The 11,245-nt window shown below is 40.4% G+C and overlaps 2 protein-coding genes across 6 annotated transcripts in view; one reads left to right on the top strand and one right to left on the bottom strand.

The window, feature by feature from the left end:
- The first annotated feature begins 1,614 nt into the window (after positions 1 to 1,614).
- HemK1 (HemK methyltransferase 1) lies at positions 1,615 to 10,026 on the top strand. 5 transcript variants are annotated; one of them, XM_055061650.2, is made up of 6 exons: positions 1,619 to 1,758; positions 1,877 to 2,036; positions 2,127 to 2,212; positions 2,272 to 2,485; positions 3,228 to 3,457; positions 4,281 to 4,542. In XM_055061650.2, exons 2-6 carry the CDS (start codon positions 1,890 to 1,892, stop codon positions 4,525 to 4,527), a joined length of 924 nt encoding a protein of 307 aa, XP_054917625.2. In that variant the 5' UTR covers positions 1,619 to 1,758; positions 1,877 to 1,889; the 3' UTR covers positions 4,528 to 4,542. The 5 variants fall into 5 exon arrangements, with proteins under 5 accessions (XP_050050065.2, XP_054917625.2, XP_050050064.2 ...); XM_050194108.3 differs by lacking the exon at positions 4,281 to 4,542 and adding an exon at positions 9,801 to 10,026 and having other exon boundaries at positions 1,615 to 2,036; XM_050194107.3 differs by having other exon boundaries at positions 1,619 to 2,036.
- The window catches only part of Spg7 (SPG7 matrix AAA peptidase subunit, paraplegin), a 75,373-nt gene continuing 69,652 nt past the window's right edge, over positions 5,525 to 11,245 (bottom strand). Inside the window, 2 exon segments of the mRNA XM_050194098.3 lie at positions 5,525 to 5,838; positions 8,470 to 8,547. Coding sequence (XP_050050055.2) covers positions 5,626 to 5,838; positions 8,470 to 8,547 — 291 coding nt within the window. The 3' untranslated portion in view covers positions 5,525 to 5,625.

Below are 11,245 nucleotides of genomic sequence, written 5' to 3'. Positions count from 1 at the left end.
CCTCTATGACTGCTGGTATCTCGACTGAATCGAATGCCTTTTCGTAATCTATGAAAGCCATACAGAGAGGCTGATTGTACTCTGCGGATTTCTCGATTACCTGATTGATGACATGGTTGTGATCCGTTGTAGAGTATCCCTTCCTGAAACCTGGCCTGCTCCCTTGGTTGACTTAAGTCCAGTGTTGCCCTTACTTTAATGGAGATTATCTTGGTGAATATTTTATATAATATTGGAAGTAAGCTAATGGCCCTATAAATTTTCCATTCTTTAACGTCTTCCTTTTTGTGGATTAGTATAATGTTGGCATTCTTCCAGTTCACTGGGACCCTTGAAGTCGATAGACAGTTCGTATAAAGGGCCGCTTGTTTTTCAAGCATTATATCTCCACCATCTTTGATTAAATTGACTGGTAGCTCTTAGGGCAATTCAGATATTCCGCCTCTTATGCCGGGGACACACCGGCTCGTGGGCAGTTAAGAGGGCCCATTTCAAGAGTCGCGAAAGTACTTAAAGGTGTGAAATTGAATAGTGATCAAGCTGAAGCTTGCTATGAACGATGGATTATAGAGAACACATTTTATAAATCGGTCACTATTGCAGTATCACTATATGAAACGGGCCTGTATTGTAGTTAGTTTCATACTGATGTTATGCCGTGCGGCCTCCCAAAAGCGAGTAAAAAAAAAAAAAAAAAAAACGAGAAAAGAAAAGCTCGACGGGTATTGTATCTTTTTTCGGGAGCCTTGATTTACGGTCGGTGTCGAGGCGTTTTTGAAGTAAACATACAAGTTCATTCGCAATACTGCTCCCGTGTGTGCTATATGACAGGCACACATCGATTACGGGAGCGGAGAGAGAAACGCTTTATTGAAGGGAAAATCGGCAAGCATGCAAAACGCTGTCTCGAGCTGCACATTTTTTTTTTTGTTGTTGTTCTTGTTGAAAGGATGATGACATTGCCGTTCTCTGGAGAACGAGCGCAACCTTTGCTTTTGTGCCTGTCATGCACCGATTGCGCACACGAAGTGCACTAGGGTGCCCGGATGCGCACTCTCGCCCCCGTGCAGGGGTGGGAGGACGCATCTAGGCCATGTCTATAGCACTCCTCACTCTAAAGTGCACCACTGATGAGATCCTCCGTGGATGAAGATGTGCAGGCTGACCTTGCTGCTTGAATTAAAGCATATTTGAGTAGTGAAAAGAGAGGCAAGGAAAAAAAGAAATCAGTTGAGGAACAGGTGGGAGGGCAGGTAGGTAAATGCCCTCGAAGTCCACGCAGAAAGAGAAATATAGGAATGTTAGGGGCCGCCGCGCCGTTCAACGACCCGGTGAATGTTGGAGTGCGACAGTGACTGACGGTGGCGCCGCCGTTGTGAACCACTTGCTCTCATTCCTCCATGCTCTCATGTCAATATACAAAAGCTCGCGGGGAAGAGGCAGCTAAATTGCCGAAGTTGCTTGATACACAGAGAGTTCTACCAGTGCAGCCGGCGAAACACGTACTAGCCAGCGTTCAAAATGCGCGCGCCGAAAAATGTGGCTCAGGTGTTCACATCAGCCGCTTGGTGCGCTACAGTCATTTCGGCCGCTCACGGGAAGTACGGGAAGACTAAAAATTATAGTGCACTATAGTACACTCTAATTTGGTTATGGGAATTCATCGTGGGTTCTTTTTTTTTTTTACCTTAACTTACACGCACGTCACGTCCGGCAGCTTCCGTGACCGCGTCCGCCATTGCTGAGTACCTACCCAAAGTTGGTTCTTTATTCTATGGTCCTGCCTTGTGGCTTGAATAGTCGACAGCTTAGTTTTTCTCTTTTAAGTTTCTCTCTCTCTCTTGTTTCATTCATAGCGGAATTTTTGTGGTTTCAGCGTTTGTTTCAGCATGAGGCAGGCTTGTTCATGCTCAGCCGTTCAGTTCACAAACTATTGGATGCGTATGTTTAGTCATGCCGGAATCGAGCCAGGAGAGGCTAAAGCTTCACTCAACTGTTTTTTCAGCAGTGTACTTGGCAGAGTAACGGCGTTAAAGGTTTGTAAATATGTGGTAGTTCACCTAATAGACCGATGAAAAAAAAAAAAAAGAGAGAGAGAGAGAAAGGGACCTTTCATTTTCTCCCAGATTCAAGCACGTCCCGAAAGCGTAAAGCGCATTCTACCACGGCATATGAATCGGCTAAACTTCTACTGCCAGAGAAGAGCACAAAGGTTAATCGAACTTTAGATATTAGACGCACAATATTGTAACTCTTTGTTCGTTCGTGTAGGTTGCCTGTTCAATATATCTTGGGAGAGTGGACGTTTCACGGATTGCCATTGAAAATGTGCCCACCAATATTCATTCCAAGACCCGAAACAGAAGCGCTGGTGGACATCGTTCTGTCGCACATTAACCGTAGCGACAGTGGCACTGAACATGTCTTAGATGTCGGCTGCGGCACAGGTGCCATTTGCCTCGCTCTTGCTTCCCGTACTACTAAGGTATGTGAACGTTCTTACATGATCGGCTATGCCGTCTGCTAGGGCGCGTGGCCGGGGTGGGACGCAGACTACACAGCCGATTCTCTCCCCTCCCTCCGTTTTGCGTTAAAAGCAAGGTAGCCCTTGCCTACCACCACAAATAATGCACTTTTGATGTTTTCTGGTCTTGCATTTGCTACGCGGGGTTTAGTTTCCAGCATGCACAGATCGATCACTGCGAAAATTCGACATAAGTGCTGAAATAGTCCGGAATGAACTGAGAATTCACAATTTTAAGCATGGAACATGAAAATGGCAGGTATTTTACATGAATCTTCAGTAACCATGCGCATAAATAACGGCCGAAAAAATAAATTGTAGGTTGCATGGATACATCTGAACCCACAAAGTGGGTGCTGGTAGTCAAGGAAAATGTTATGTAGTACAGTACGTATTATGTTAGGTATTTAAGGCGTAAACAGGGTTTTATTAATGAACAGCACATTTGTTTTCATCAAAATGTCTTGCTAGTGTATGCATCACCAAAAGTAAAAACTTAGTGAGGTGGCTTCCAGCACACGTAAAAACATAGAATGTGGAGTGCTATGTAGTGTGAAAAAAAATGCGACTGCCCATGTGCGAAAATTGTCCCGAATGTCTTTTTCTTTCAAAGAACGAAAAAGCTGCTTGTACTACGTATTGCGTTTGCGTACTGGTACTTGAGTAGTGAAGTTATGTGTGTGTGCACTGTTCATGTTTCTAGGTTCATTACACAGGCATTGACAAAAATTTGGTGGCAGTAAAACTGGCCAAAGAAAATGCATCACAACTGGGCTTGTCAAAAAGAGTTTCCTGCTATGTGGCCGAGGTCACTCCAACTGGCTTGAGACATTTAGAACCTCAGTTAATGAGCTCATTGTATGACGCCATTGTCAGTAACCCACCTTACATTGCCACTCAAGAGTACTGGACAATTGAGCCAGAAGTACTGAGGTGAGTGATCCTGCACCTGTTTTGTGTGCAGCTGCCGTGTGGTTCTGATGGTAATAGTAGATCTTGTTAGTGCTGGTCTCCTTTCATTGGCTGATGTGTATTCGAAGCTATTAAAAAAAAAAAGAAACAATGAAAAAAGAAAGTCGTACAGTTTTCCTTCAAAAATTACTATAGGGAACTCTGGCGTTGCAAATGTTCAGCTACCATGGGAATGATAAGAGACATTCATTTCAGGATTTGCCATACTACATGGATTTGTCTAATCTTCATGTTTTTGGCTTCAGATGTTCTTGTGGTATTTATCACACTTTTTCTAAATTTCCAAACAATTATTGCTTTTAAAATGCATTAAGACTAAGTCTACACACATGATTATCGCGAACTGTTGCCTTTATAGCACAATATTTGGTTGAAAATGGTCAGCTTGCTAAGCTACGAAGTTGTTTGAAGCAAAAAAAAGCACAAAGACAAATCCATGTACAACCTATCATTTTCATGCTAGCTGAACTGTCATACTTGCAGCTCCCATAGACATTAGTGCCACAATTCCACCAGTAATCTTTAAAAAACTGGAAAAAAAAAACTATTGGCTTCAGCCATTCAATTGAAGAGGGTGGTTTGCACTGGGTGACCTAAATGTGCAGGAAAGCATGCTATATTTTCATTACTCACCCTTTGGTGCACCTCTTCCTTTTTTTTTTTTTAATATACCACCAATTAGTTTCACGGCCATAATATACAATATATATTCTGCTCTGGATCTTTAATATTCAGTTGTCATGCCATAGAAATGCATCTTCAAAGGTGTCAATGCTGCCTTCAGGCATGAAGACCATGCAGCTCTTTTTGCTGGCATCGATGGTTTGGACGTTGTGCGAAGCATTCTGCAACTTTCGAAGACATTGCTCAAAGTTGGAGGGCATCTATTTATAGAAGTAGGGCTCTCGCAGCCACCCCTCATTCAAGCCATGTTGACAGCACCAGAGTACAGCCAGATGTTCAAGCTGCTGGCAGTGCACCCAGACTTCACTTCACGGCTGCGGTTTGTTGAAATAAAACGAATAAAATAAAACAGTTTTGGTGGAGCCAGTGGCTGGGAATGTGTTTGAAGAAGTGTACACCGTACAGCTACTGTGGGATAAGCTGTTACACTTAAGAGGAAGCCTTAGCTCGGGCCCAACTCCGACGCGGCCTAATCAAATACATGTAAAAACGCAAAAACGTTTTTCTGAGATAACCCCTGGACCGATTTCAATGAAATTTGTTTCATTTGAGAGAGAAAGTTAAATTCTAGTGACTATTGGAAGCGGAATTTCGATTTAGGGCTTGAATTTTGTTAAGATTTTCAAAAATTCAGAAGCTTGAAAAAAATAAAAGCACGAAGTTCACAAACTAATAGCTCTGCATCAAGAACAGATATCGCGGTTCTGTAAACGGCATCCATTAGATCATTCAAAGCGGACAAATTTCATATGTCATTTTACATCTTACGCGAGTTTGTTACGTTGTTTACGAGGGTTCTGCAAAAGTTGTAATTACATATTAATAAATTTTTTGAGATTCATGTGTAAGATGTCAAATTTGTCCACTTTAGATGTGCTATTAGGTACAATTCACAGAATTGCGATATCTTTTCTTGCCGAGTTACGTAGTTCTAAACTTGATAGTTTCATTTTCTGAAAATTTGTGATTTTTGCCAATTTTTAATAAATTGGCGACCTAAATCGAAAATTTGAAACTAACAGTCACTAGATTTTAAGTTTTTATTTTAAATACAACAAACCCCGTCAAATTTGGTGCAGTGGTTGCCGAGAAAAACGAATTCTCCTTTTACATGTATTTAGATAGGAGCACCCGAGCTAAAGCTTCCTCTTAAGCACACATTGGTGATCCCCACATCCGAGACAAACCAGCACTTCAGTGATCACAATATTGAGTGTGTTGCCCCTCCCGCTCTTCCCCCACTGGTCGTTGACCGTTGTGATGAGCTGCCCCATCACGTTGATGGTGCCCTGGATCCATCCTTGTGTGCACAGTGTCGTACATTACACTTGAAGAAAACACAGGTTACTGTTCTAAACATTTAATTACAGACTATACACAGAATTGCTCAATGAACTAAACCGAACTAAGCAAAATTAAATCTGTATGACTATCAATGTAACTTTCTAGGCTGTGGTAGCAGTAGCACCAGACAAGTTCTGCTGAGGCTTTCCAGGTGACCCTTCTCTCTCGGGAGATGACTTGCTCTTCTTGTCAGAAGAATTGGGGCCCAGGTCAAGAACTTCAATGAGCTGTTTCTTGCCAAATGGGGGTGGCCCGATTAGGGCTTCAATATCTGCATAGTTGAGGACTTCTCTCTTGAGGAGCTCTTTAGCCAACTGCAACAAAAATACATAAGCGCATAAAATTTGCTGTATTATATAGGGTGTTCCAGCTAACTTGGGCCAAGTATTAAAGAGAGAAACATAGGCGCTACATGTGTTGAATTGCCGCAGTATTCTTGTGAGCCATATGGAGCATGTCGTGATATTTTTTTTCAATCTGCCAAGCAGGGTAATTAACTTTTTAAATATTAACTCTAGCGAAAGATCTTCAATACAAAAGTAGCAGTTGTTCTGAAACAGCGTATTATTTAATCTATGATAAGATAACCAGCCTTTCTTTAAAGGGCATGAAAATTAAAAAATACCACGTGACTGCTGGCTAATGTGTCGCGCTTTGAGTGCCCTGAAATGTAAGTTGAACGTATTAGCAAAGGCTGCTCTGTGCACAAAGATTGAGTGCACAGGCTGCAGCATGGTCTTTACCTCAGTTTTTCATCACACTGTCAGCCTCACCCCCTCCAATGTGTTTCTTCATTGGCCCAAAGAGAAAAGAAAAAATACCTGAGCTGCATCAAATGCTGCCTCTGGTCCCATATTGCATTCACACATGGTCGCCGCTTTTTTGTTGGAAGAATTTCTTAAAACGGTATGCCTCTTTTGTGACTTAACGTTCATCGCAGTCACCGACAACCTGTTCAATCGGTCTCTGTGCACAGAGCAGCCTTTGCTAATATGTTCAACTTACATCTGAGGGCATTAAAAGTGCGGCACATTAGCCAGGAGCCACATCGTATTTTCAAAATTTTGCATACTTTGAAGAAATGCTGAAAAAAAATTAAACAGGGCAATTAGCACAGACACAACAAGCACTACAACTTCTGTATCGAAAAATTTTTCACTAGTGTTAATATTTTAAAAAGTTAATTAAGCAATATTTGTTAATTACCAAATGCACCAATTGGTTGAAACAATACTGTGGCAATTCGACATGCATAGCGCCTATGCTTTTTTTAATACTTCACCCAAGTTTGCTGAAACACCCTGTATTGTCAACTGCGCTGTTTAATACCGTACATTTAAATTATAACTTTGGGGCTCAAAAATTGCTTGAAAGTCTTGTACATTGAACAGCATATGTATCGAATACACCAAGTCCATATGGCCCTTGATGTGGCGCAAACAGAAAACTTGCGGTGCACTATGACAGCATGGAACTCGCAATTGTGTGCTGAAAACTGGAGCATGCAAAGGCTATAGGCTGAAAGGTATGCATTGCAAGCCACATGCATGTTGCGACTTGTTCAAGCGCATCATCCCCTGCTTGTATCAAAATCATAGTAGATCGAGTACAAGAGGAGAAAATAATGCATGCAATGCGGATTTAAATGGATGCTAAAGTGCAAAAATAAACTGGCTTAGACTGGTATTCTTTCAAAATTCTTTTTTTTCATTTGGCAGAAAAAGCACGGTTATAGCTGGTGAAAATGAAAGCGAAGCTTCCATTAAAAAAACCTTTTGAGCTGAAACTTCAGTGCCATTTTGTCAATGTGACGGTTCAAGTTCATTAAATGTTGAAGTTTATTATCCCTACAAAAATCCAGAGAGGAGTGTAAAGCTATAAAAAAATAGCTTGAGAGTGTTTGAGGATAAGTGCAAATAAAACAAATATGGTAACACAGTAGCAATGATCCAGTACTTGCACTATCATATAAGGATGAGGAGTAGCTACACTCGCTTACAAACGTTATTGTGTAATGCCATTGCAAAAATTAATTCGCACATACAGGGAAAATGTTAAAAGCACATCTAAGAGAGAAAGAATTTAAACATCGGGTACAAGTTTACAAAATCATACATCGTGTACCACCAGCACAAACAAAACATAACGTACCAATAGCTGAAACCGCACTACTGGTAAAAGAGGTTATTCTGCACTATTGATAAAGTTGCATTAAAGTTTCTTCACAGTGCACCTGTCACCCTGCATTAAAATAAGTTTCATATGCTTTTGAGACTATGTGATAGTGCCTATGTGTGTTAACTGAGATCCTAGTGTCTAGTTGTGAACTTGAAGCAGTACTGAAACTGCTTTGTTGCCACCACTATTTCATTACATCCGCAAAAATTTCATTTCCTTTTCTGCACCAATGACCTTCTTTAACTGTACATTTATCTGATTTAGTTGCCACTACTACATCCTAGATGAACATGTACATGAATTGGTTTGAACCACTACTCCTTTGGCTCGGGTGCTACGCTGTGATTGAAAAGGTTTGACTGAATTTTGCTAAAACTTGTGGTATTCCTTTTAATGAACAGTAAAAAACAAGAACATTTTGAAAATATTCTGTAAATTTCTGTGAATATGTAATACCCTTTAGACGTATTAGCACATTAAACATGTCTTTTTCAGCAAAGGACTAATTTGGGTGCATGGACAAGTCCGCTTTTATTCTGGCTATGCTAATTCATGTAAATAAATTTATCTAGTTCAGCAATTTTGTTGGGAATTATTTGTTATTGAAGCATAATGTTGCGGTTTGATGGTGTCACAAAATGTTTTTACTAAAGTAAATTCTGTTCACCGACAAGCACTAAAGACCACTCTGGCTCATGTGTAAACAATTTAGTTATGCAATGTGATAAATGTATTGCAATTGATGTGTAATAAACATGCATACTCACCAATTTCAGCTTGTCGCTGTTTTCCTTTAATATTTTTTCAGTTTCCTTGTAAGCCTTGGCAACCACAAGCCTTGCTTGCTGTATGCAAGAACATAAGAGGCCTTTGTGACTTACATATTTACACAACATGCTTAATTCCTCAAAAAAGAGTTAGTGCATTAAAAATTGCAGCATTGAATTTGGTCTTCTACTATATCAATTCACATAAAAGAAAACTTTATCCAAAGGGGCCTGCTCGCAATCTGCCTCCACACCACAACGAACACCTATACAAAAAGCATTGCACAAAAACCATTGAAGATGGTTGCCGATTGTCAGTATAAGCAAATATCCAAATGCTCGTGTTCGGAGCCAACGTTTTGCAGCATACTGGAAGTGTTTTTGTTCAGCACAGCGCTACTGTTACTTTCAATGTTTCTCGGGTGACGACGTGTTTAGGGGACATATAGCAGTTATTAAATAAATAAAAAAATAGTTTAAGGCAAATACATGGTAAAGAAGAGAGAATACACTAACTAGACAGAGCGTTAATAATGGCATACCAACAAGCCTAAATGTCATAATGGTGAACTTATTAGCTCTTGAAGCATTTAACCCCCAAATTAACTTCGGAAAAGCATACCAAATTTCCCAATGTTCTTTTATGTAGTAATAATTTTGTATATGTCATTACGATTCTGAGAATGTATTGCTTAATTGCTTTCTGTTTAGAAATTAAAAGAAAAAAAGAAAGCGGCTTTTGAAGGCAGCTTTCCTTCAATTCCGGCTGTAATTCGTCTTTAGTAGTGGAAGCAGCAGAACATAGGGTTGAACGAGTGCAACTTGTCATGAATAATATTGGTATAGCCTCCCATGACGAGTACAGCTTGGCATTGGGGGTTAAAGGGTTAAGTGCCAAGGATGAGTCTCACTCATTTGGGAATTTCCTTCAGTCTGCTGGCTGGCACAGACGAGCGGCAGTTGCTTATCATTTTGGTGTGAATACTATGCTACTAGATGGCAACAGTTCTCCAGAAAGCATTTGTGGGCAAGGTTGGTAGAAATGCAGTGGAAGTCTGGCTCTCCTGGGTTTTAATATTGGCGGTGCAGAGTTAAGTGGCTACGACGACGACGGCTACCTTTTTCAATGCCAGAATTGTGGCGCTTTTGCATGTTTCTTCAGCTCAAGTAAACAATTAGGCCTGGCAAGCTGTAGTGTTCATGTTCAAAGGTTTTACTTGGTACAGATGGTTTCAAGAAAGAGTTAGAGTCTGTGGTTGTCTCTCTTGTGTGGATGTGGCTTGATGAAAATGCTCTGCCACCAGTGCTTCCACGATTTCTTTTCCTTGCAGTGCCAGGAATGACACCTTGCATAAAGCATAACAAAAGCACGCTTCACTTCTGTTCCAAGAATTGTGAAGTTTCATATAGACTGTTTCTGTGGCCATGCCTACCAGCAGCTCAAGAACATGAAAAAGCTGAAGTAATATGCAATAGAAAATAACAAGTGAATCAATCATAAAACAAACTGGCAAGTTTTGGTGGTTTCCTTACTAGCATTAAAAGGGTTAAAGCAAATTTGAAAGCACTACAGGACTGGTTTTTTGCATCTGTAAGTGTCAAGGAACTGCTAAAGTGAACAGCAAGGCAAATGGCAAATATTATAGAAAGCTATTTGCTTTTAAAGAAATAAAGCACTTGAACATAATTAGTTAATGCTTGCTTCATTGCAAAATTCTGTAGAGAACAAAGCTAGTAACCAGCACATCTGTAGCAGCGGTATAGGTGGCTATACCAGGTGCTTCACCTAGCTTGAACTAAGTTTTAATAATAGAATGGCACACTATATAGATGAAGGAGACCAATGGCATATTGTTCGTCACCTTGAGTTACCCTGAATACTTTTTTAAAGTGCAGTTAGTTAGCTAATTAGTTACATTTAATTATGAAAAAAATTTTTGAATCTGTTTTAGGACATAAGATGCACTTGAAAAGTTGTACAGCATGCTGAGAAACACGCAGTGATGTTGTTTCCATAACATTCGTTTTTAGAAAAGAAAAAAAATGTCATTGCACTCTTGTGCTTCTGGACGCCAGCGCTCTCAAATATGTTTCAAAAGAATGAAGCCGACATGTTCATTGCAAGAGAAAAGAAAGTGGTAGGCTATGACGTCCAGTGTACGTCAGCACCTTGATTGTAAATACTAAATTCCTTTATGGTCTCAAATGATAAGGGATAGGCTGCCGATGAACATGGATGCTAACACACTCGTCAGCTTTCGACAGGCGCTCGAGATGCGTTCTTTGGAAAGGCGATTGAGAGTGTTACAATCCAGGTATGCAAGTGCACAGTGTCGTTTTGTTTTCATATTATGTCGACAATGTCACGAAAGCAACCTTACTGAGTGTTTTTGAGAATGCTATAACTTTTCAAATATGACTTATGCCCTAAAAGAAAGATATTTAAAAGCTTGCCTAATCACAGCTCATTAGCTATCTAACTGCACTTCCCGCCACTACAAAAGTGGAGGAGCGTGGCAGCAGTGAGAGATAAAAGTGGATGTCGAGAGCACTTCTGCATTGCTCTTTCCTATAGGCAGGATACAACGTCTAAGAATATGTGCAAAGTGGCCAACTAAAGCCTTAAAAAGTCTGCATAACCTTTACATATTGTCCACAAAGTGTCAGGATAATAGTAATTGGCTGTAATCATGCATGCTAAGTGAGATACAAAAGATGTGCTATGAAAACTGCTTCACAGTGTGATGGAGTCTTAATACTGCTGTATTTCATGCCA

The sequence above is a fragment of the Dermacentor andersoni genome, chromosome 1 (genome assembly GCF_023375885.2).
Source record: "Dermacentor andersoni chromosome 1, qqDerAnde1_hic_scaffold, whole genome shotgun sequence".
Lineage (NCBI taxonomy): Eukaryota > Metazoa > Arthropoda > Arachnida > Ixodida > Ixodidae > Dermacentor > Dermacentor andersoni.
This window is presented reverse-complemented; position numbering and strand designations above follow the sequence as displayed.